The 26,511-nt window shown below is 46.3% G+C and overlaps 1 protein-coding gene and 1 non-coding gene across 2 annotated transcripts; one reads left to right on the top strand and one right to left on the bottom strand.

Annotated features, from left to right (window-relative positions):
• The first annotated feature begins 439 nt into the window (after window positions 1-439).
• Window positions 440-3,176, top strand: LOC137302098 (ferritin heavy chain B-like). Its single transcript, XM_067971776.1, has 4 exons — window positions 440-569; window positions 1,828-1,974; window positions 2,387-2,512; window positions 2,866-3,176. Exons 1-4 carry the CDS (start codon window positions 468-470, stop codon window positions 3,019-3,021), a joined length of 531 nt encoding a protein of 176 aa, XP_067827877.1. The 5' UTR covers window positions 440-467; the 3' UTR covers window positions 3,022-3,176.
• Window positions 3,177-21,173: 17,997 nt separating this feature from the next.
• Window positions 21,174-21,245, bottom strand: trnad-guc (transfer RNA aspartic acid (anticodon GUC)). Its single transcript has one exon. It is a non-coding gene; the product is annotated as a tRNA-Asp (tRNA).
• Window positions 21,246-26,511: the final 5,266 nt, after the last annotated feature.

Genomic DNA, 26,511 nt, shown 5'->3' with positions numbered 1-26,511 from the left:
TTTGCTTTTCCTTTTTTTGTGTTTTAGGCCCCCCTTTTATAAGAAGGGGAGGGGGGTTTGGTTGTGTTTATGTGCAATAAATCAATAAACCCAAAATAAGTGTCAAATTATAATTTTATTACATCGATCCAGGATGCACTCCAGTCCCTGCGGTGCCCACCGGTCACGGAAACAGATTTTACAGTTTGAGGAAAGTCAAAGCAATTGGATCTTTATTGAATTGTCAGCCAATGATGCTCCTCCTTCAAAGTTCTGACTGGCTCTGGGTGTCATCTCCCCTCCTCCCTTTTCTTGATTGGTGTTCTGAGAGAGGATGTAATTTCTGATTGGGTATTGCCAACTGTCACTCATCATCTAGGCTGCCACGCCCAGGATTAACCAGCAGTATAAATATGGAGCTTTGGGTGGCTGTTTTTCAGTTTCTTGCTTCAATAGAGTTGTTTAGTTTTGTTAAAGTTAATTTAAAGATGGCTTCCCAAGTGTGTCAGAACTATCACAAGGAGTGTGAGGATGGTGTCAACAAGCAGATCAATATGGAGCTCTATTCCTCCTATGTTTATCTTTCTATGGTGAGTTTTGTTTCTTTGACGCCTTCACATTGGAGATTCTAATGTGACATTACAAAATTCTGTTTTCTCCAACTCATCTATTGCCTTTTCTCTAATCTGCACCCCCTCCCCCCAATTGATGGATGGTGAGTGTCTTTTTAAAGCTGTAATATAATGTGATTTATTGTACAGTCATTATCAAAATGTCTCCCTCTTCCTTGCAGTAGTTGCACCACATTCTATATCTTAAATCTCAATCGTTCACTTTCCTGGTGTCTGAGCTTTCTATTGAAGTTGTGTTTTGCAGTACACTCTGCATTCAATGCCTGGGATTCATATTTCTTACCCTCTATTCTACATCTCTCCACAGTCTTTCCCCACATTCTCCTTGCAATGGTGGGGGTCATAATCTTAAATTAGAGCTAGTCCATTTAGGAGGTAAGTGATGAAGCACTTTTCCCCTCAAAGGTACTGGAAATCTAGAACTCTCTCCCTTGAAAGTCTGTGGATGTTGGGGATTAATTGGTGCTTTCAAGACTGAAATCTTTTGTTGGGTCAGGGTATTGAAGGATGAGTTGATGTACAGATCCATGTTCTAATTAAATCATTGAGTTGGCTCAAATGGCTGTATGTCCCACTTCTGTTTCTATGCTCTGAACCTTCACTTTTTAAGTACCAGCTTGTCCCTGTCTGTCTTCTCTCTCTGCCTTTGCTCTATTGGTGGTAGGGCCTTCAGCCATTTTGGTCCTACTCAGTGTAACTGTTAATCCCTTTGCCTTCCTACCTCTGTCTGTCTCTCAAAGCATTCAAATGCTAACAGTTTCTAGTCATGCAACTCTTACTGCTTGGTATCTGTTTCTCCTCTGAAATGCCTTGATGTTTAGTGTTGAAGGTGCTTAGTAAATGCTGTTTGTGGTAGTTGTAGAAAGGGGTTTGTTTCAAATTTCAGTCATGAAAAGGATGTAAGCTTTTATGTTCCTTCACTAATTTCTAGACATATAATTCAGTCTTGGGTGTGAAGATTAAAGTGAAATATTGTGTTGAGCATGTTCAAAGCTGAATTGGTAATTTTCCATTGGCCAGCTTCCCTATTGCTAGGAGTGAGATTATCTCACTACCAGGTTAGTGAAGCAAGTCAGCCTGTGCTAGTTTTCAGAACCATCTGCCTACAAGCTCAGTGAGACTTTAACCCTTGACAGAAAGCAAAATATTGAGGTTGGCTTTATGTACAATACCCATGATGATAATTCTGATACCCAACTACTTTTGATCTCACCAGTCCTATTACTTTGACCGGGATGATGTTGCCCTGCGTCACTTTGCTGAGTTCTTCAAGGAGCAGTCGCATGAGGAATGGGAGCACGCTGAGAAACTGCTGAAATTCCAGAATCAGCGTGGGGGCCGAGTCATCTTGGAGGATATCAAGGTTAGATTTAATGGAGTGGCCTTCTGAATGGCTCCCCTTAAATGGACAATTTTAAATATTTCTAAAGCAATTTGTTCTAATGCACATAATTACATAGAATGTCCAGCACAGAAACAGGACATTTAGCCCAACTGGTCTATGCTGGTGTTTATGCTCCACATGAGCTGCCTCCCACCTTCATCTTGCCCTATCATCACATCCATCTATTACTGTCTCCCTCAGTACTTCTCCTTAAAGACATTTATACTATTTGACTCGTGGTTGTCGTGGTGTAATTCTATACTCTTGGGACAATTGGTTCATGGCAACATGGACATCTGATTGCTTTTCAACCCTATTTTCCTTCAGTACTTTCTTGTGTATTTTGTTTAATCCATTAAGTGAACTGGCTGAGACCTGATTCCCTTTTCAGAAGCCAGAGCAGGATGAGTGGAGCAATGGTCTGGAGGCGATGCAGAGAGCTCTGCAGATGGAGAAGAATGTGAACCAGAGTCTGCTGGATCTGCACAAACTCTCCACTGAGAGGACAGACCCTCATGTAAGTTTTTAATGTGGGCCTTTGGGTAAGTTCGAGGTGGTGGAAATTTACTGTCCTTGAGCCTATTCAAAAGATCTTCATACCCAATAGCTTTGTTGGTGTCATGCTCAAATTTTATTGGGGAGGGGAGACAGGAAAGGGAGATTGCCCTACTGTCTGCATTAGAAGTAAATGTATCTGATCCCAGGATCTAAGCACTTAATAGAGCAAAGTTACTGTATAAAATGCATCAATCTAAAGTGCACCACTTGACTATCCTCCAGACCAAGAAAATTAAAATCCAAACCCTTGGAGAAGCTCAGATCTTCCTCCATCTCTTGCTGGACATAACTATTTTCCATCTTTTCTTCCAGTTGTGTGACTTCCTGGAGACCCACTACTTGGATGAACAAGTGAAGATGATCAAGAAGCTTGGAGATCACATCACCAACCTGAAGAGACTGGGAGCCCCTGAGAATGGCATGGGAGTGTACCTGTTTGACAAGCTCACCCTGGGGGAGAGTGATTGAACTGACTGCAGGGATAAAGCTTATTGTTCAGTACTCCTGTTTATAGTCTGAAGAACCCCTATCCTGTAGCAATGGTGACTTTGTACTAAGAGCTGTGAGACCTGGGCTCTTGATGTGAAATGTAATAGTAACTGGAAATAAACTGTTACAGAAGACTGGGTTTTGGCTCCTTGTAAATTGAGTGATTGCTTATTTTTCAGATTAACATAATTCAGCTGTTGTAACAAATTACATTGGGCTATGTATTGGCTTTCGGGTGAGATTCTGCCCATGACATTTTTTCTTCTGGGGTCATATCAATGTAGTGACTTGGGTGTTGAGGGCCAATGTGTCTGCCTTGAGTGTAAATTGTATTTATGCAGTAAAATGATTACTGCTGATTTCAATGCAAAGAACAATACAGTAATGAGTTACTGTTCCTATTAGTACTGCATATTATCAACTGTTTAACTCATTAATGATGCAAAATCAGCTGCTGTAACATTTTGTTCCAATAAAACACAAGGAAAGTGAACTAGTAATTTCAGTCCAATAGGCAATTTTTTTAAGAATAGTATCTGCCTGGGGAAGAACAATCCAGATGCTTTTTTTTCAAAGATGCTACAGACCTCAGTCGGTAGTTGGGGTAGCTTATGAAATCACTCACTATTACTCCTAATAAACTGTTTGTTTGGAGTCAAATAGGTCTCATATGGGGGAGTGCAGGTTCCCTGTTTGTCTATTTCCCTTCATTTTCATCTTCTGCCCCCCAACCCCCTGTTAATCTCCCCCATGAATAATAAATTGGGTATGGTACAGAAAAAATACCTCGAACTAAACTCCAGCAAACAAAATCTTCCTTCTGGGAGATGTAGTAAATGCACTAAACAACTAACTTGAACCATTAAGTTGAATAGATAAGGCTCCTAAACTCTTCCATACCACTACTGTTCCATCAATTCATAAACCCAATATAAGCAGCTCATCCATAAATCTATCAATTTGTATTTATCCCATTGTGCAGTTAATACTAGATTGCAATTCTAAATTCTACTGGATCACCATTTCATTTAAACCAAGTTAAATAGATATTTTGCCTGAAACTCCACATCCCAATGCCATCAATTCATAAACACAATACAATCAGCTCCTCCATAAATGTGTCGATTTGCCTATAGTCCTATTGTGCGTTCCATACCAAATTGTAATCAACCTTTCCAAATCCTATGGGTTCTCCATTCATCTCCTTCACCCCTATGAATGGATTCAAATGTTGATGCTGTAGCTGTAATTATCCAGTGTTTCCAAGTGAAGTTTAGGAACTTGTGACTTGCACTGGGTGTGATAGAATTGCCGTCTTCAGTCAGTCCATGTTAATATCTTTATATTGATTGAGTAAATAAGGGGAAACTGATTCCAGTAGCAGACCGGTTAGTAACCAGCAAACACAGATTTAAGGTGATTGGTAAAAGAACCAGAAGTGACACGAAACTTTTTTCAGTGTTCTGATCTGGAATGCATTGCCTCATCGGGTGGTGGAAGCAGATTTAATAACTTTCAAAAGGAAATTGGATAAATACTTGAAGGGGGAAAGAGCAGGGGAGTGGGACTAATTGGATAGCTCTTTCAAGGAGGCAGCATAGACACAATGGGCTGAATGGCTTCTTTCTGTGCTGTAATAGTTGGATATTATGATCTCTAAAGGCACTTTTGGGATATCAATGTCACCACATTTCATACGTTGTTGAGCCATAATTTTACGAGTCAGTGTGGATTATCTGGTAGCTTTGACTGCTGCATAGTTCGCACCTTTGAGGTGTAGTCACTGTTGTAAGGTAAGAAATGCGGCAGTCAATTTGCCTCCAGCAAGGACCCAAAAACAGCAATGAAATATTGACCTGATAATCTGTTTTAGTGATGTTAGTTGAGGGATAAATATTGGTCCAGATATTGGGGAGAACTCCGCTGCTCTTCCTCGAAATAGTGCTGTGGGATATTTTACGTCCACCTGAGAGAGCAGATGAGGCCTCGATTTAATATCACATCCAAAAGACGGCACCTCCGACAGTACAGCACTCCCTTAGTCAGCCTAGATTATGTGCTCAAGTCTCGAGATGATGACTTGAACCCACAACCTTCTGACTCTGAGGTGAGAGTGCTGCCACTGAGCCACAGCTGACACAAATGGAGATGTTTGTGTGGGTGACATTGCATTCAGTAATCTTCACTGCCTCTCATTCTCGCTGAATATCCTGAATTTTACCAAACAACATTTCATGAGAATCAAAACTAAAAATGATGCATCCCACAATGCTTTGCCCAGTTGATGCCCCCATGCTGCCAATCCTCAGACACACCCATTCTCTATATTAGAACTGGGGACGATTCACACCATCCATGGGATGGAATTTCCATTTCTCTGACCAATGGATGGTTTGCAAATTCACTCAAGACAACTTGATTGCTTTGAATATTGTCTCAACATCACAATCACCAACAAGTAATAAACTTGACCAGATTATGAAGAGCCACTTCAGTGAAAATATCAAATTATTATCAAATAATTCAAAGTTATGATTCCAAGAGATTGAAACAAAGAGAAACTTTCCGATTTTTTTTTAAATTTTTTTTTTCACTTTCAGATTTTTTTTTTCCTTTTTTCTTTTTTTTTATTTTGTTAGGCCCCCCTTTTATAAGAAGGGGGGTGTGGTGTGTGCTTAAATACTAAAACCAAACAAACCAAAACCAAGTGTTCAAATTAAAATTTTATTCTCCTCGTCCAGGATACACTCCAGCCCCTGCGGTGCCCACCGGTCGTGGAAAGCCTCGAGCGTACCGGCAGACACCGCGTGCTCCATCTCCAGGGCCACCCGGGCGCGGAGCATTCCGCGGAAGAGAGGCAGACAGGCCGAGCGACCGCCCCCACGGACCACGATCATCCTAGACCTGTGGATGGCCACCTTGGACAGGCCCAGGAGCAGGCCCACGAGGACGTCCACCGACCTGCCCGCTCCCCTCCTCACCGTGCGGCCAAAGATCAGGAGCGTGGGATTGAAATGCAGCCAGAACTTGAGGAGCAGCCCCTTCAAATAATCAAACAGGGGCTGCAGTCTCGCACACCCAGTGTACAGATGGAACACGGACTCCTCCAGGCCGCAGAAATCACAAGCGGCCTGGGTTCCGTGAAATGGCGTAACCGCCGGTTGCACGCGACGGCTCCGTGCAACACTCTCCACCCCAGATCCCCGATGGAACACGGGAGGATCCCTGAGTAGAGAGCCCCCCACTGGGAACACCCGTCTCCGCCGGACGGCAGGATGTTACGCCAGGGCGTGTCCGGCCGAGAGACGAGGGCGAGGAAGTGGATGGTGTGCAGGAGCAGCCCGTACAGGAAATCCCTCCGCGCGGTGAGAAACGGCACGGAGGGAATTTCCAAGAGACGGCTCAAGTTGTGAGGCGCGGCCCCCCGAGGGAGGTTCCGGGGTTTGGCGCCGAGGAGGAACTCCGTCCGAACGGGGGTCAGGTCGGACGGGATGGCTCCGCACGCCTGAGCCGCCTCCACATCCCGAGTGGAGTCAGGGCCGAGCGCCGATTTCAACGCCCGGATGGCGATGGCCGCGTCCCCGGCACGCCACGAGGACATCCGTGCGGCGAGCGCCCACGGCTCCAACCAACCCGACCCACCGCCATCCAGGACGTCCCTGACTCTGGTCACCCGACCGGCCACGGCCCTCCGCACCGACAGCCGCGAGCGGCCGAAGCCGATATCGCGGAGGAACGGATTCCCGAGCAGCGGCTCCTGCAGGACAGCCGCTACCCCTGACGGGCGAGAGCTCCGACCGGAGGCGACCATGTTCCAGACCCTGAGCAGATCCTGGTAAAAGACAGGCAGCTCCCGCAAAGACGTGCGGCCGCCCACCAGCGAGACGAACAGGAGCTGCGTGTCGTAGTTCAGGCCGTGCAGCTGGCGGAAAAAATACGTCGCCAGCGCACGCCATCTAAGAGGACGCTCAACGTACAGGTATCGCCGCAGCGTCCGAAGGCGGAAAGTTGCCACCTGGGTGCGGACGCACACCAGCCCCTGACCGCCCTCCCTAAGCGGGAGAATCAGTACCGCAGCAGCGACCCAGTGTATCCGTCTGGCCCAGAAGAAGTCGACGAACTTCCTCTGAATCTTGGCGACAAACTCGGGGGGTGGGGTCAAAGTGACCAACCGGTACCACAACATGGCGGCCACCAGCTGGTTTATGACCAGCACTCGACCCCTGTAGGATAACACTCGGAGCAGTCCTGTCCAGCGCGCCAGGCGAGCGGCGACCTTGGCCTCCAGCTCTTCCCAGTTCGCCGGCCAGGCTTCCTCGGCAGGGCCGAGGTCGACTCCCAGGTACCGGAGGTGCGTGGTACTCCAGGCGAAAGGCCTGAGCTCCTCCGGCAGGGACTCCACCCGCCACTGACCCACCAGAAAACTAGACAAAACTGGAGTGCATCCTGGATATCCACAGGTCCAGGATGCTCGCGGTCCGTGGGGGCGGGCGCTCGGCCTGTCTGCCTCTCTTTCGCGGGTTGCTCCGCGCCCGGGTGGCCCTGGAGATGGAGCACGCGGTGTCTGCCGGTACGCTTGAGGCTTTCCGCGACCGGTGGGCACTGCAGGGGCTGGAGTGCATCCTGGACGAGGAAAATAAAATTTTAATTTGATGCCTGGTTTCGTTTTATTTGGTTTTTTGTACTTAAGCACACCCTACACCCCCCCACCCTTCTTATAAAAGGGGGGCCTAAAAAACACAAAAAAAAAGAAAAAAAAAAGGTGCTGGTTGGTGGGTAAAGTGATAGTTGAGTTGTTTGGTATCATGGGGGATTTTGTAGTGAGAGGTTTGTTCCCAGTGCTGGTGTTAGTTGGAGCGGTTTGTTGCTCTGATATTTGGCAACAGTTTAGAGGCCAGAGATTTCCATGGAGAAGAGTAAAACCCACCCCTGTGCCCCAGAGAGTCCCTCCCCCTGTGCCTCCCTTTGGTTCCCATTTCAGTGTGTCTGAGGGGAGAAGTCTCTCTCCACTGCAGACTGTGATGGTGCAGTGTGGAGAGCAGAACCTGCTGGTGAGGGGAGACATGGATTTATTTAGAACCAGGCACCTGATTAAAGCTGCTGACCTGACCCTGGGGACAGCAGGTTGTCGGCCAACTGGGATCTACTCACAGAACCACACTGTCCTCTTTGACAATGGGCTCCATGAATGTGGCAGCAGATTGCAGGTAATGTGATTCCTCAACTCTTGCTCCAATTTCACTGTGCAGATTACTGCCCACTCTGAACTCATTAACATCGGGTGAAACTCCAGCCACTGAGGAGATCCCTGAATGAAATCTGTGTATAAATTTTTTGCCCACTGTGAAGTATCACCCTGTGTGAAACTACTTCTTTATGTTGACATGTCAATCTTCGCTTTATATTTAAAAAGAACTTCAACTTGTCACTGAGGGACTGCATCTTTCTTAAATGGGTCATTGCTACTCTCCAACTCTGAGATTCAATTCGATTGACCTTGAACCTTCACCTGCATTTCTCCAAACCACTCTGTTCTTTTGTGCCTCAATTGATTTATCTTTTCCGTTCCTTCCTGTGGATATTCAGGCCTGTTGCCTCAACTTGTGGTCAATGAATGTTCAGTGTGGAAGTTCCTGTTGAGACTTCCCTTGAAAGATGAAACAAGTGGAACAATAATTGGGATGCACTGTATTAAAGGGGAACTCCACTTTTGGTTGTTACACCTGCCAAGACCATTGATTCCACGGACACAGATGAGATTTAAAAGTGATGTTGTGTTTTGTGCTCCATATCAGGGGTAACTTGAGCCCCTTAAGGTGAAAGCTCTAATCTATATGGGAAAGAATGCTCATCAAATCTGGCAGTGCCAATCATTTCAGGGGTTTCTGACTGCAGGCCTGAAGTCCCCTGTCACAGAAGGTGGACTGAGCAGAGTAACAGAGGCTGCTCCAGGCAACTTCAACCAATGGTGCAGCTACTTCAATCATGTGTCATTGAGGAGCAACTGAAACCCCTCAAACTGCTGCTCAACAGGGCAGGAAAATGACCAGAAATAGCTTTTGGGACAATTGGTTCATGGCACCACCCACCTGAACCACACCCCAAATGCTCGTGGATCTGTTATTGTGAGAACTAATGGAGCAGTCATTCCCATTGAGTGCCACTATTTTAGGTAAGAATCTTTACTCTATTGCAAATAAGGTCTACAGCAGGTGCAGTTCTGTGAAGTTGTCCTGAAATTACTGTACTGTCCTTTCAGGAAGGGCAATGTGAGCAGTGACCCTATCAAGCACACCTGGATCCCATTCAGCTCGACCAAGTCTGGAGAAGGGCTTCTGTCATTCTCACTGCGTCTTATGAACGGTATGTGATGGGTGGATGGGGAGTGCTTTTCTGTCGTCTCCCACTGGGAGTTACACCCACTGTCTCCAATCCTTTTCCTCTTGTACTTCAGATGACTGGCTTACAGAGCGCACCTCGACTGTCTACTACCTGGGTGACCTCATTCACATTGAGGCCTCTGTTTCAATGACCAACCACATGCCCTTGAAGCTCTACATTGACAGCTGTGCAGCTGCATTGAGCCCAGACAAGGATTCCACCCCAAGATACAACATCATTGACTCCCATGGGTTAGGAGCTCTCTGCTTTCTCCAGCTGGTTCTGTCTCAATCGGTTCACTTAATTCACTTTGTCCCTTTTTAAATCTTTCTTCAGTTGCCTCCTGGACAGCAAAGCTGAGGACTCCTTTTCAACCTTTGTGTTGCCAAGAGGTGAACGTGAGCTGGACAAACTCCAGTTTGATCTGGATGCGTTCCGCTTCTTTGGAGATGACCGTTCCTTGGTAAGAGGAAGCCAAACATTGGGTTCCCCATGTTGGGAGGAGGTCACTAAATAACAACTTGTATTGAATGTGTCCCTCAGATTTTCATCACCTGTCACCTGAAAGTTGCTGCAGTGGATCGGAGAGATTCCATGAACAAAGCTTGTACTTTCCAGAATATGTAAGTGCCCTCTCTCGCTCAGGGATGTGTTGATTAAAGGATGATTGACAACCTGGTTGATAAACTGATTCTCTGGTTGAGCTGGACCCCATTGGAAGAATCGACCAATGACGTGTGTGCCTGTTGTCATCTGGGCAACTGCAGTGCCACAAGGGATTTCCTCGTTGATTCCAGAGGAAGGAGGGATCTTGTATCTGGACCTGGTAGGACATTGATCCTCTTGATTGTTGGAGGTCACCCTTTACCCTCTCTAACTGGAATGTTTGATATTGCAGAGAGTGATGCTGAGTTGAAGTGGGAGGGTGAGGCCTCACTTCGACCCTTGGTCATTCTGGATCCTCATGTGACAGACCTGGCAACTGAGCCCCTGAATGATGTTGAGCCAAGGGTGCAGGAGAGGTCTCCAGGTGGTGAGTTGGCCGACTGCTCGTTTCCATTTTCCCCTCAGTATTTCCTTCACTAACCATTGGTTTCTTGTTGCTTTATAGGTGTGGCGTCTGAGGTGGTCCTGATCTTGGCCCTGACTGTGAGCGCTGTCTCTCTGATCTCTGCTTCTTGGATTGCCTTGTTCCTGAACAGGAAACACAAGCAAACCCAGTTTAACTAGTTATCAAATGACCAATAAAGCAGTGACCACTTGTATCTTCTAATGGCTGGTTGCTCATTTCTCACTGTCTCCAGTCAACGACACAATGAGTGCTCAATACCGTGTTAGTAACACACTGCACTCCTCCGTCAGTTCCTCCTGTTAGTGAAATGGGTTGAAATGGGTCCATGTAACTAGTGGCAGAATGGCTGGTAATCGTGTATCCAGGCCCAGTCCAGGGATGGCTGCAGCAATGGGTGAAGGCTTGCCAGGCCCTCATTGTGCAGGTCAATGAGCTCTGAAGGGACAGTGGGACTGGCCTGAAGTACTGGTGCCGGGTGGTTGACTGCCCAATCATTCCCTTGGTGCTCTGTGGCCATTGATCACTCGAATCCGCACATGGGCTCCAAACTCCTAAACTTTCCCATTTGGAGCTAATTGTCCAAACACCAATAGGATTGAAAGTGGGTGGACTTGAACTCTCTTCCAAGATTGAAGATCTCTGTCCCTGGTGTGAAGATCTTTGTTTTGTTGGGCTGGGGCTCCAAGTAAATTTCCAATGCCCAGTGTAAAGATTAATGTTCACAGGGGGCAATGTTGTGCTCATTGGGTACAGGCACAGAGTGCGAGGGACGGGGAGCCCAGCGGTTGTGATTTACCTCTGTTGGATTTGAATTTCACCTGTCTTCTCGTGAGCACAGACTGAAGTTTCGTTATCCTCAGCTTCCCCTCACGGCAGGCCCTCAGGATTGTATTGTAAGTAGTTAGTCCTATTTTTCAGATTACGTTATTGTTTATCATTCACTATATTTGAGGGGTGGCAATAGGAACAGGAGTAGGTCATTTAGCCCCTCTCGCCTGGTCCACCATTCAATGAGATCATGGTTGATCTGTGACATAACTCAATATACCTGCCTTAGTCATATCCCTTACCTTTTTGATTAACAAAATTTTCACCTGAGATAATAGATTTAACAATTGAGCTAGCATCAACTGCCATTTGTGGAAGAGTGTTCCTAACTTCTCCCACTCGTTGTGTGTCGAAGTGTCTCTTAACTTCATTCCTGAAAGTCCTAATTCGAACTTCGAGGTTATGTCCCCTGGTCGTTAAACTGGCTGTGTCTTTATAACTTTACAGTGAATTGGGTACAATCCATGTCTGGGACAACCTTGCCTTTGAAATACTGAAATTTGTTCATAAAATGTTCTTCAGATTTAATAAGAGCATATTTGTTTATTTTTACTGAGCTGGGTTTTTCTTTTTGGTAAATCAGACATTCAGGGGGTCTATTAAACAGGATGGGAGCTGTTAGCAGTAAACACCCTCGCTTCAGACAACATTCTTTGGCAGGTGGAAACCACTTCTCCATTTAAATCAAATCATAGTAATATTTTACTTAACCTATAATCACTGAAGTTTAGTGTTTAAACATAGCAGGAGATCCAGGCTCGTTCTGTTGCAGTAGAATCACAATAAGTTAGTGGGAACTTTTAACAATAGCAATTCATTTCTGCTCACTACACACAAGGTGATTTTTCTTCCAGTGGAAACTGCAGTCAGACGGCCCCTCCTCACTTTCACTCTGAGCTTCCTCACACTATTGATAAATAATGTTAGGAAACATTAAACCCAATAGATGACAATACATTGTAGTGTAGTGTAGGGCCATCCTACCCTCTTCTGACTGTTGTCTGATTTACATGTAAACATTTCAGGGAGGCTTTACAAACTGGATATACTGGCCAGGACACCAGGAGAACTACTTTGGGGTATTTTTAAAATGTTGCAACAAAATACCATGTAGAAATGCTTCATGAATTCATTCTCAATGAAGCTTAGGATCTTACAGGACAGAAACAGGTGACTTTCCTCTCGCCCCCTCATCCAATTTAATGTTCCTCTGTTCCAAGGTGCCTCCACTATTATTCCCATTTAAAATAATTCATGGAGTCTGTGTGAACAACATTTTCGGGCAGAACTCTACATTGTCCCCTCCCTATAAAGATATTTTTTTGAACCGTAGACATGTATCTTTTGCCATGTTACATTTGAACCTAGGGGTTATAGAATCATAGAAATTTACAGCACAGAAGGAGGCTATTCGGCCCATTGTCTGTGCCAGCTGAAAAAGCTATCCAGCCTAATCGCACTCTTGGCCTTGGTCCGCAGCCTTGCAGGTGACGGGACTTCAAGTGCGCATCCAAGTACTTATAAAAAGCGATGTTGGTTTCTGCCTCGACCACCCTTTCAGCGAGTCAGGTTCAAACCCACACCACCCTCTGGGTGAAAAAAATTATCCCCGGGTCCCCTCGAATTCTTCCAATTATTTGAAATATATGCCTCCTGGTTATTGGTCTCTCTGCTAAGGGATATAGGACCTTCATATTCTTTTTTTATTTGTTCATGGGATGTGGGTGTTACTGGCAAGGGCAGCATTTATTGCCCATCCCATTTGCCTTTGAGAAGGTGGGGGTGAGTTGCCGCCTTGAAGTGACGCAGTCCGCGTGGCCCCCAATAATTTTATACACCTCAATTAAAACCCCAATCAGCCTCCTCTGTTTCAATGAAAACAACTCCAGCCGATCCAATCCTTCCTCACAGCTAAAATTCTCCACTCCTGGAACATCCTTGTAAATCTCCTCTGGACCCTCTCTGGTGCAGTCCCATCTTTCCTGTAATGTGGTGACCTGAACTGGACACGGGTTAAATTTATTAGTCCGCCTGTTCCCACAGGTCCCAGTCGAGTTTCTTCATTCCTTTCCTTGGTTCAATCCGTCATTCACCGATTGGGTTTATGACCGGTCACCACCTCCTGTGATTTCCCCAATTGGCTGCCCCTCTTCTCAGAGATTCTCTCGCTCCACAGACCACCTGCACTCTGTCGGTTCCACCAATCCGGGAAGCTTCACCTGTGATTGGATGAACTCGGTGACCCGGGCCCGTCATGGCGGCCGAATCTCCCACAATGCACAGCGGCAGAGAAAAGGCCCCATCTGTGAGACAGGCCGCGCTGCACTCTGGGAGAATGTTCGCACATGCGCACATCACCCGCCGGATCAGCGACCGCTTCCGGTTGTGTCGCGAGACAAACTTTCCGTTTTTTCGGTTGAGAACGAGCGGTTTTTATTGTGACGGAAACTGACGTCACTTTTCCTTTGAATCGCACGGTTTGATTTAAATAAACGGCGCACATGCGCAGTGTGGCGCGTCCCTCTTAAAGGGCCCTGGACCGGCCGAGAGTCCCCGAGCCCGGGGTCAGGACCGAGAGACGGGCAATGGGATTAGAGCGGAGGGCGGCAGCACAAGTTGGTGAAACCGTTAAAACAGCATCCGGTTCCTTGGCTTAATAATCGAGAAATAGAGCACAAAAGCAAGGAAGTTCTGTGAAACGTTTATAAATCATTGTTCAGGCCTCATCTGAAGTATTGTGTCCAATTCTGGGCACTATAATTTATTGAGGAGGTCAAGGTCTTGGAGAGGATGGAGAGGAGATTTCCCAGAATTATACCAGGGGTGGGGTTTAGTTGTGTGGAGAGACTCGAGAACCTGGGATTGTTCTGCTTCGAGCAATGAAGGTTAAGGGTAGAAGTAATCGACGTGTTCAAAATTAAGAGGGGTTTTGATCGAGTAAATAAGGAGAAACTTCACCCACTGGCGGGAGGGTCGGCAACCAACGGACGCAGATTTAAGATGATTGGCAAAAGAACTAGAAGGGAGATAAGGAGATTTTTTACACAGCGAATTGTTATGATCTGGAACGCACTGCCTTAAAGGATGGTGGAGCTCGATTCAATCGTAACTTTAAAAGGAAAATTGGATAAATACTTGAAAAGGTAAAAATTACAAAGTTTATGGGGAAAGAGCACGGGAATGGGAGTAATCGGTTACATCCTTCAAAGAGCTGGCCACTGCACGATGGGTCGAATGGCCTCCTGTGCTGTGAGATTCAAGGATTGTATATTTTCCATATATTTGTTTCTGTAAGAAGGACAATGACAGGCTGTCTGAGCAAAGCAGATGTTCAAAAGGCCCAAACACACGAGGCATCAAAGAATCAGGTGTAGATTTCAGCCCAAAGATGTTTTTTCTGCTCCAGTCATCAGCACAACACAGACCCCTGAAACACAACCAGTCACTCCTTCCAATATCACAGAGCCAGAAACAGACCAGCTCTCAGTTTGCTTTCGAGTGAGTGCTGAACTCATCACATGGTGTCTGCACTAAACTGGCAATTAGAATCTCCTCATCACTTGGCTGTTTGTTAATACGATAAAAAATCAGATTTTAACTGACCTGCCCTTTTCAATCCATTCATTGATCATTCACAGAGGCCCAAAGAGACCTCTCAGAGTGTCTGAATCAGCTGTACTAAAGATGATCCATTAGTTCTTCGCGATGAACGTGATGAAAACATAAGTCGCTCGTTGATTTTGGTGTCAGAGGGTTAGATATTTATCTCACGGTGGGAAAGAGATGAATAAGATGAAATAAAACGAGTGTCTGTGGTAATGTTTGAATGACCGACACCAATCCGGAATTTGTACAATGCTGAATGTTTCAATTCACAATGTGGATTTCCAATGGATTCTCTGCAATGTTAACACAAATCCGTTTGTTCCACAGGAGATGGTCGTGGTTCTGGTCACAGGAAATGTACAAATTCAGAAAATTTCTTGTCTTAAATTTCTATATACTTCAGTTCCCAGAACGAATAATTACAGACTCTCTGGGGTACATTTTCCGCTTGGTGATCTGGTGTAAAACTGGCCTTGCAGATTGACCGCTCGTTATTAAAACCACCTGGGGCAGGAATTCTTCCTGGACGGTACCGCCTGACGGCCGGTATCGCTCGCTGAAGCTTCCTCCTGATATTCAGTCAAGTCCCACTGAAGTCAAGGGAACTGAATATCAGGTGGGAGGTGTGATGGGAGGCCTATCCGCTATCACCCACTTTGTGCTACAGCCCAAGACCATTCTGATTCCCATTGAAATGAACGGCAGGGAAATTCCCGCGGTTTGTATAAACGGCGGGCGATCCGCCCACCAAATGACCTCCAGGCGGTGAAGACATATGTCGACATCTCCTCGTCACCGGGGCAGATTCGGTACTGGCGCTCTGGCATGAAACTGCCGTTGGCTCTGTGGGACTGGATAGACCCAGACCGACTGGAAGTGTACGGGGATATGCTTCTGGCAGACAGCATGGCAGAGTCCACGAGGAAAGGCATCATCACCCTCATCTCCAAGTGAAACTTTCTTACATCGCCTCTCAGGCAAGTTTATCCTTGCTTAGATAAGGAGACCAAAACTGTACACAGTACTCCAGGTGTGGTCTCACCAAAGCCCCGTACAATTGCAACAAGACTTCCTTACTCTTGTATTCCAGCCCCCTTGCAATAAAGACCAACATGCCATTTGCCTTCCTAATTGCTTGCTGTACCAACATGTTAACTTTCTGTGTTTCTTGCACCAGGACACCAAAGTCTCTCTGAACGTGAATATTCAATAGTTGCTCACCATTTTAAAACATTTTGTTTTTCTATTCTTCCTATCAAAGTGAATAACCTCACATTTCCCCACATTATACTCCACCTGCCACCTTGTCCACTCACGTAACCTGTCTGTATCCCTTTGCAGACACTTTGTGTCCTCCTCACAGCTTACTTTCCCACGGAGCGAGCGTCAGAGATCTTTTTACACTCATATACATTGTAAATAGCTGAGGCCCAGTAAAGGCCGGTATCGCTCGCTGATAAGTCAAGGGTAAAATCCCTACGAGGACATTGGTCCCAGCCTTGTTGAGGTGCAACCCGTCCATCTTGTACAGGTCTTTAGTATTAATCAAAGTGCACAATGACGCCCCCGGTAAAGCGAGTATCTCCCCACAGATACTACCTGACCTGCTGAGTGTTGCCAGCAGTTTCTGGGTTTATTTTTGAGCTTTCGCGATAGCAGTTTTCCTGACAACCTGCAACTTGCCTCAAGGGCGCAGCTTCAAGCACAACTTTCTTGTGCTCTTCTCACACACAAGATCACACTTTACTTTCCGACACATGCGTTTAAAATCTGCCGTTTCCGCACACAGCGTCCTGCGCCACGAGAATTTGAAAGACCTTCCGCTCATGGCCTGTAATCGCTCCTTTTTCCCCACAGGCGCTCTTTACATTTATCCTCTACTCGATTCAATCACAGGTTTCAACAGAACTATTAAGATCAAGGCGGAACACTTCCGATCTTACTGCACCGCCCCAACTTGCCAAATGTGAACCTTTCAACCGCCATTCGCAGCTCTGCAGCGCTGCCCGTCGCTCACGCAACTCAACTGCTGAGAGAAAAGAGCCAACAAGCAACAAAACAAAAACCAGTTCTTCAGTTACCATCCCCTGGATCATAAGATTCCCCAAGTAAATTTCGTGAACATTCGGGCGGCTGTCTTTCCAGAGACCAGCCCTGCTTTCGTCGTGTTTGTCTGTCGAGCGGTCACGCAGATCGAAATGTATCGACTGGTTTCAAGGCACAAATGAACATTGGTGTGAATGGGACATGTGCCCAATAGAAACAGCGGTCGGAGCAGAACAAACTGAAAGGCGTGAGATCGTGAAAGTGAATGTTAGAGTCGGCAATGGAGCAGGAAAGTGTCCATGAAATGGGAGGAGGAAAGTAAAGGCGGCCTATTGACTGTGGAAGGAAGAAAAAGCTGGGAGAAGAGGCGGGTTTGAACTGTGGAACATCAAGTACAGGCATGTGAGAGTGCTGGGATTTGACGGAATTAAAAGGTTTCACCAAAATAATATTATTTCTTGTGCGAAAGATTGATTTCTTGCTGCATTCTCTTAGCATATGTGGCAATGGAGAAAATCGGTAAATGACACTCTGTGGAGACTCGGATTCGAACGGTGGTGACTGCGACCACAACGCAGAGTATTAACCACAAAACGATCACGACGAGGGACATCAGGTGTGGCAGTTGTGCCCGAACAACAGCAATGGCGCTGCTTCGAAAAGAAGGATTCTGAGCGATGAGGCCGAAACAACCAGCACCTCAAATTGGAGCAGCGGTGGGATTTAAAACCACGTCCCCACAGAGACTGGGACCTCAATCCAGCGCCTTCGACCGCTCAGCCACACTACCATGTCACCTCTGCTGCTTTCAGAATCTGGGAACTGGTGATTGAAAAGCGGCTTTCTTACTCTGATCTTTCAGTCCAAGACTTTTGCTTTTACAAAATAAAAGGGCTTTCTTTGCACTGTTCATGCGACAATGTGGCCGAGTGGTTCCGGGCACGGACTGCTAATCCACTGTGCTCTGCACCCATGGTTTTGTATCCCACCCTCGCCATTATTGTATTTTTTAATCGTTCATGGGATGTGGGCGTCGCTGGCAAGGCCACCATTTATTGCCCATCCCTAATTGCCCTTGAGAAGGTGGTGGTGAGCGGCCTTCTTGAACCGTTGCAGTCCGTGTGGTGAAGGTTTTCCCAATGTGCTGTTAGGTAGGGAGTTCCAGGTTTTTGTCTGAGCAACGCTGAAGGAACGGTGATATATTTCATAGTCGGGATGGTGTGTGACGAGGAGGGGAACGTGCAGGTGGTGCTGTTCCCATGTGCCTGCTGCCCTTGTCCTTCTATATGTTAGAGGTCGTGGGTTTGGGAGGTGCTGTCGAAGAAGCCTTGGCGAGTTGCTGCAGTGCATCCTGTGGATGGTACACACTGCAGCCACGATGCGCCGGTGGTGAAGGGAGTGAATGTTTTGGGTGGTGGATCGGATGCCAATCAAGTGGGCTACTTTGTCCTGGATGGTGTCGAGCTTCTTGAATGTTGTTGGAGCTGCACTCATCCAGGCAAGTGGAGAGTATTCCATCACACTCCTGACTTGTGCCTCGCAGATGGTGGAAAGGCTTTGGGGAGTCCAGAGGTGGGTCACTCACCACAGAATACCCAGCTTCTGGCCTACTCTTGTAGCCACAGTATTTATATGGCTGGTTCAGTTAAGTTTCTGGTCAATGGTGACCCCCAGGATGTTGATGGTGGGGGATTCGGCGATGGTAATGCCATTGAATGTCAAGGGGAGGTGGTTAGACTCTCTCTTGTTGGAGATTGTCATTGCCTGGCAATTGTCTGGCGTGAATGTTACTTGCCACTTATAAGCCCAAGCCTGGATGTTGTCCAGGTCTTGCTGCATGTGGGCACTGACTGCATCTTATCTGTGGGGTTGCGAATGGAACTGAACACTGCGCAATCGTCAGCAAAGATCCCCATTTCTGACCTTATGATGGGGGAAAGGTCATTGATGAAGCAGCTGAAGATGGTTGGGCCAAAGACACTGCCCTGAGGAACTCCAGCAGCAATGTCCTGGGGCTGAGATGATTGGCCTCCAACAACCACTCCATCTTCTTTTGTGCTCGGTATGCCGATCCAGTGGAGAGCTTTCCACCGGAGCGGCAGCTGAACGGATGGTCTCAATCTTTGTGACAGAATAGTCCAGGAGCTCCTCACAATTTTTTTGGTGAGTGTGGAAGAGGCAGGGGGTGCAAGAAGACGGTTTGTGGTCGAGAAGAGATACAGGGGATATCTTTGGATTCCAGGATGATCCTGGAATAGTGAGCAGTTTTCTGTCTCACTCTGTTCAGAGAGAAAGAGACAGAGACCTACGCAGGAAAACATAGAAACTATGAGGCACATACACAGACAAACAGACACAGATACACAGAAACAGACACACATACACATGGAGTGACTCAGAAATACAGAGATACAGAACATGGATAATTTGGCTGATTTTTGTTCGATTTCTGTCGCAGATTTCGTGAAATCTTGCAGATCAATTAAAATGAGCATAAAACTCGCGGTGTTCAACATCGTGGAATTTCAATTCACTTTAGAATTATTAATTCGACAAGGAACTTGTTGAATTTTGAAACGCAGAGATGAAACGGGTTGATGAATGACGGGATCTGAAGTCTGTCAGATTTGAACCTGCGCGGGGGAAATGAATGAATTTCGAATCTGTCACCTTAATCACCAGTTAGTAAAAATCACAATTGCTCTGCATCCAGTCCTCAAATAGTCTCCGTACAATAATATTCTGAAAGTGACAATCACCTGTTTTTTTTCTCTGCAGTTTATTTTTTGGAAGAAGCTCGGCGAAGACATAAAATTAAAAGTTGGAGTCTTATAAATGCTTCCTCCCCGTCGGGGAATGAAACCCCGGACGAAGGCGGGGCAACTCACCACGATAAGTGAGAAAGAAAGAACGAAAGAAAGACAGAGTCAGTTGTTCGTTGTCTAACAAAGAGATGGAAATGTAAAAGGTTCTTTCAAGAGTGGCCCGTGGAAAATGAAACAAACTGTCATCAAATAATTAGTTGAAAGAAATGCACTTATACATGAAGCATGTCTAACACCAGATGGGATGAGTGCACGGTGAACGCAGTAGTTAGTATAGTGGCGCGTATCCCCGCCTGTCACGCGGTCGACCGGGGTTCAGTTCCCAGACGGGGCAATTAAACTTTCTCCGCCTTCAAAAGCTTTTCTCTTATTAATTTCCAATATTGGATGCGGAAGAACAGTGTAAAACTGACTCGGAGTTTCCCACTTTCCCCAATTTAATTTCACTGATATTCCAGTGGTTTTAAAATCTGCTCTCAGCGTCACTCTTCACCTCGATGTTCGACTGGCTTCTGTGATGGTGGGGATTTCGGGAGGAGGCCGAGATGGATCATCCACTCGGCACTTCTGGCTGAAGACGGTTTCTAAAACTTTGCACTCACGTGCTGGCCTTTACCATCATTGAGGATGAGGATGTTCATAGAGCCTCTTCCCGTTAGTTGTTTCATTATCCACCATCATTCACAAATGGGTGTGGCAGGACTGCAGAGCTTTGATCTGATCCGTTGTTTGTGGGATCGCTTAGCTCGATCGACAGCATGCTGCTTCCACTGTTTGTCAAGTAGTCCTGTGTTACTTTCAGGTTATTGGTGTGTGTATGTTTGTGTGTAAGTGTTTATGTAGAGAGGAATGTGTGTGTTTGTGTATGTGTGAATATGACTATGTCTGTCTCACTTGTTATATGCGTTTCTGAGTGTCTCTCTCTTCCTTTCTATCTGTCACTTTTTCCCTGCTCCTCAAATAATTTTTCTCTGGACCTTGACTAACAAAGAGATAGAAAGTAAGTCCTCTTTCAACAGTGGCATGTGGAAAGTTAAACAAATTGTCATCAAAGAAGTAGTTAAAATAGATTCACTGAAACATGCATCAGTTTCATTGCTGTCTGCGCGATCTTTCATGTCTGCGCGATCTTTCATGTCTGCGCCTGTTCCGAGACCTGTCTCTCTCTGTTTCGGGCTGGTGACAACCGATTCTGCGTTTTATTTCTTGCCCATCATTGTGGTTCTCACATCGAGCTGAAGCGTGAGGCAGAGAGCAGATATTTAAAATCGCTGTGAAATCAAATTGCAGAAGTGGGAAAGGCCGAGTCAGTTTTTCATTGTATTTTCAACATCGCAGATAAATGAAAGTGAAGCTTCGAAAGCAGCAATAACCTCCTCGTCGGGGAATTGAACCCCGGTCTCCCGCGTGACAGGCGGGGATACTCACCACTATACTAACGAGGAATTGGTGCAGACAGTTGCCGTATATTCACGACAGATGCTTCACGTTTCAGTGAATCTGTTTGAACTGTTCATTTGATGACAGTTTGTTTCACTTTCCACGGACCACTGTTGAAAGAAGAATTACCGACCACTTTTCCATCTCATGTTGGATCATGATGTGGGTAACGCGGGAGAGAGTGAGACAGAAAGAGACAGATCTTCTCAGGAAAATATAGAAAATATGAGGCACATACACAGACAGACAGACACACATACACATGGATTGACTCAGAAATACTGAGAGTCAGAATATGGATAATTTGGCTGACTTTTGTTCTATTTCTGTCGTAGATTTCGTGAAATCTTGCAGATCAATTAAAATGAGCATAAAACTCGGGGTTACTCAATGCTGTGGAATTTTAATTCACTTAAGAATTATTAATTCTAGAAGATACTTGTTGAATTTTGAAACGCAGAGATGAAACAGGTTGATGAATGACGGGATCTGAAGTCTGTCAGATTTGAACCTGCGCGGGGGAAATGAATGAATTTCGAATCTGTCACCTGAACCACCAGTTCGTGAAAATCACAATTACTCTGCATCCAGTCCTCAAATAGTCTCCGTACAATAATATTCTGAAAGTGGCAATCACCTGTTTTTTTTCTCTGTAGTTTTTGTTTGGGAAGATGCTCGGCGAAGACATAAAATTAAAAGTTGGCGTCTTATAAATGCTTCCTCCCCGTCGGGGAATTAAACCCCGGACTGACGCGGAGCAACTCACCAGGATAAGAGAGAAAGAAAGAACGAAAGAAAGACAGAGTCAGTTATTGACTAACAAAGAGATGGAAATGTAAAAGATTCTTTCAAGAGTGGCCCGTGGAAAATTAAACAAACTGTCATCAAATAAATAGTTAAAAGAAATGCAGTGACACATGAAGCATGTCTAACACCATCTGGGGTGAGTGTACATTCAATGCAGCAGTTCCTCTTTAGTATAGTGGTGAGTGTCCCTGCTTCTCACGCGGGAGAACGTGGTTCAATTTCTCAACGCGGCGATTCAACGTTTTCAAAAGTATTTATCTCCAATGTTGGATGTGGAATGTGCAGTGCAACTGACTCAGAGTTTTTCAATTTAATTTCACTGATATTCCAGCGGTTTTATAATCTGCTTTCTGCATCACTCTTCACCTCGATGTTCGACTGGCTTTTGTGATGGTGGGGATTTCGGGAGGAGGCCGAGATAGATCATCCACTCGGCACTTCTGGCTGAAGGCGGTTGCGAACACTTTGCACTCACGTGCTGGGCTTTACCATCATTGAGGATGGGGATGTTCATGGAGCCTCTTCCCGTTAGTTGTTTAATTATCCACCATCATTCACAACTGGATGTGGCAGGACTGCAGAGCTTTGATCTGATCCTTGTTTGTGGGATCGCTTAGCTCGATCCACAGCATGCTGCTTCCACTGTTTGTCAGGTCGTCCTGTGTTACTTTCAGGTTATTGGTGTGTGTATGTTTGTGTGTATATGTCTGTGTGTGTGTTTCTGTTGCTCGGATGCGGGCCTCCATTTTCACAGCTTTTTTATTTTTAGCTCGTGGGGGCCGGGATTCCTGGGCCTTCTCCTTCACACCACATGAGAGGAGACGGGAAGGCCCGAAACAGCAGGTGAATGCCTTTATAGCACAGCTTGTGGGCCCGGAGGAGCAGGAGTGCTTCCTCCAGGCCCAACAAGCCAACCTGCCGCGATCCCATATAGGCGATCGGCCGACCCCCTCCAAATCTCCGACACCCCTGCACGAGCGACAAACCCCATGATCTCCGACCCCCGCGATGACCCCCGAACCCAGCCCCCGATGACTGAGTCTTCGCACCGATGACTGTCCAACCCATGACCCCTGACCAGCTCCCATGACCCCTGACCGCCTCCCATGACCCCCCCCCCCCCTCGATAAAATCATGCCCAATGAGTTTGATTCCCGTTGTGTTTTCTCTTTGTCGGTTTGCTGGTAAACGGTTAACTCGCGGCCTGTTCCCGTCAATGGTCACAAGTAGTAACAGACAGAGCGGGTCTGACCGCCCCGAGATGTGGAAAAGACATCAGTTTAGGACAAATGCCTCAAATCAAATGGTCTCCCGGCACCGAGAGACAAATGCCAGAGAAAAAGGCAGAAGAGAATAGAGAAATAAAAGCTCAATAAAGACGCTATCAATATTTCCCATTCTTGATGCCTGTCTATTTCTTCCCCAACCTTTCTGTGCCGGTTAAAATTTCAGTGCAAATAAATGCGAGAATCGACTCAAAGAACGAGAACAAAGCAACAAAAATTGCCGAACACAGAATCAAACCCAGAGACCTTTAGATCTTCAATCTCACGCTCTCCAAACTCAACTTTTTCGGCTCCACTGTAAATTGGACTTTGTGACATCACCTTGGAGGAAAATATAAACCGGGTGGAATTTCCCCTCCCGCTCATTCCTCACTCTGGGGGAATGGGACCAGACCAGATGTCGGAGCTCAGGTTATGTTAATGTTCAGCTGATGACATCTTAATATTATCTTGTGTTTGGCCTCATTTAATCAGGTTCGTGGGCACTTTCTTCCATCATCTCGTCTCCAAAATCCCTTCTCCCCCGAAGGAATGTGGTGCAGCCGTTGCTACATTTAGCAGGAAAAGCCAATTATCGCCCCCATTTCACAGGAGAAGAAACTCACTCTGGAGATTCGCATGGAGCGAATTCCCAAAATAGGTTCCCGCCCTGGAATCGCTCGCGTGGGAGGCAAACGTGATAACCGCCACAGGACAGAAACCACTACTCAATTTATAGCATCTTGTGGCTTCTCCATTAAATAACATCACTTCTGTCCCACACTACAAGCTCACAATCCGTCTCTTTCACAAACATTTCACTGATCAAAACTTCAGAAGTCACACAGGAAAAAGTCTTCATTTAAAAATCATTGAACTCCCGGAGGAGCTGCGGGGACAGACTGAGCGGTGCAACTGAGTACAGAGATACAGAGAGACACCAGCAGAGGGAGGTAGAGAGCGGTGTAACTGTGCACAGAGATACAGAGAGACACCAGCAGAGGGAGGTAGAGAGCGGTGTGACTGAGTACAGAGAACCAGAGAGACACCAGCAGAGGGAGGTAGAGAGCGGTGTAACTGAGTACAGAGATACAGAGAGACACCAGCAGAGGGAGGTGGAGAGCGGTGTAACTGAGTACAGAGATACAGAGAGACACCAGCAGAGGGAGGTAGAGAGCGGTGTAACTGAGTACAGAGATACAGAGAGACACCAGCAGAGGGAGGTAGAGAGCGGTGTAACTGAGTACAGAGATACAGAGAGACACCAGCAGAGGGAGGTCGAGAGCGGTGCAACTGGGTGCAGAGATACAGAGAGACACCAGCAGACTGTGCAGCAAAGCAACCTTTTATCTGAAATCTGAGGCGAGATCTAAACTGCACAGAGTAGAGGAAGCATTACTGTGTTTCTAACCCGTGTTGTACCTGCCCTGGGAATGTTTGATTTGACAGTGTAGAGGGAGCTTCATTCTGAATATATCCCGTGCTGTACCTGTCCTGGGAGTGTTTGATGGGGCAGTTCAGATGGAACATTAATCAGTCTCTCCACATAACTGAAGTCCCTCATCCATGGCACCATTCTAGTAAATCTCCTCTGCACCCTCTCGAAGGCCTTGACATCCTTCCCAATGTTTGGTGTCCAGAATTGAACACAATACTCCAGCTGAGGCCCAACCAGTGTTTTATAAAGGTTTAATATCAATTCCTTGCTTTTCTATTCTGTGCCTCAATTAATAAAGCCAAGGGCCCCATTTGCTTTTTTTAATAGCCTTCTCAACTCATCCTGCCACCTTCAAAGATTTGTGTAACTACACTCCCAGGTCTCTCTATTCCTGCACTCCCTTTAAAATTGCACCATTTAGTTTATATTGTCTCTCCTCATTCTTCCTACCATAATGTATCACTTCACAATTCTCTGCATTAAATTTCATCTGCCATGTTTCTGCCCATTTCACCAGTCTGTCTATGTCTTCCTGAAGTCTGTTACTATCCTCAATATTGGTTATTACATTTTCGAGTTTCGTGTCATGTGCAAAATTTGAAATTATACCCTGTACTCACAAGTCCCAGTCATTAATATATATCAAAACGAGCAGTGGCCATAATACGGAGCCCTGGGGGTCACCACTGTATACTTGCATCCAATCTGAAGAACAACCGTTCACCACTACTTTCTGTTTTCTGCCCCTTAGCCAAATTTGGATCCACACTGCCATTGTCCGTTTAACCCCATGGGCTTCAATTTTGCTAACAAGTCTATTATGTGATTCTTTATCCTCCCTTAATCTCTCCCTGCATAGAAACTCCCCGACCCATATTCATGGCCACCCCCTCGACCTTGCCATCTCACGTGGCCTCTCTACTCCCGATTGTGACAATCATGGATAAGGCCATCTCTGATCACTTCCTTGTATCCCTCTCCACCCACATAGAATCATAGAAAAATAGAAAGTTTACAGCATGGAAGGAGGCCATTTGGCCCATCGAGTCCTTCCCGGCTCAATGCAAGATCAATCCATGTAGTCCCACTCCCCCAATGCAGATCACAGAATGAACTCAGGAATCCCACGCCACTTTCTATGAGCGGTGACAGGCTGCGGTTATGGTGCAGACCGGGACCCAGGGCTGAGGCTGTGGTCATCAGTTACTCTGGGAGTGGCACAGTCTGGTTCATGACTAGCCAAGGGTGAGAGTAACACCAGGTAGTCAGGCTGATGTTTAGAAGGGTGTGGGTTCCATCTCCCGTACCAGGACTGGGACACATGATCCAGACTGACTGTGTCGTTCTGAGAGGGAGCTGCATCGTGAGAGGTGCTGTCCTTCTTTCTGCTCCGAGGTTTTAAATGTCCCGTGGCAATTTGTGAAGAGCAGGGAGTTCTCCCGGTGTCCTGGCCAATATTCTTTCCACAACCATCAGCACCCTACAAACAGGCGATCTGCTCAATATCTCATCACTGTTTGTGGGATCTTGCTGTACACAACTTGGCTGCTACGTTCTCTTATAAAACGATAGTGACTGAAGTTCCAGTGAAGTGCGTTGGGATGTCCTGCGGATGTGCAAGGTGCGATACAAATGCAAGTTCCTTGTTTCTCACAGTGGGCCGTGTCTCTTTCCTCGAATCATTGAGACTCTCAGTCAATTGGTCCGTTCTCTCCGCAGATGGGGCCCGACCCGCTGAGTGTTTCAAGATTGTTCTGTGCG

The sequence above is a fragment of the Heptranchias perlo genome, chromosome 35, assembly GCF_035084215.1.
Source record: "Heptranchias perlo isolate sHepPer1 chromosome 35, sHepPer1.hap1, whole genome shotgun sequence".
Taxonomy (NCBI): domain Eukaryota; kingdom Metazoa; phylum Chordata; class Chondrichthyes; order Hexanchiformes; family Hexanchidae; genus Heptranchias; species Heptranchias perlo.
The sequence above is the reverse complement of the archived record's forward strand: the minus strand, read 5'-3'. Positions and strand labels throughout refer to the sequence as shown.

What these genes read in the sequence shown, in the direction of transcription:
- LOC137302098 (XM_067971776.1), top strand. Translation starts at nt 468, where the DNA reads ATGGCTTCCCAAGTGTGTCAGAACTATCACAAGGAGTGTGAGGATGGT. An exon ending in TCATCTTGGAGGATATCAAG is followed by an intron (nt 1,975 to 2,386) that starts GTTAGATTTAAT and finishes TTCCCTTTTCAG; the next exon opens with AAGCCAGAGCAGGATGAGTG. An exon ending in CTGAGAGGACAGACCCTCAT is followed by an intron (nt 2,513 to 2,865) that starts GTAAGTTTTTAA and finishes CTTTTCTTCCAG; the next exon opens with TTGTGTGACTTCCTGGAGAC.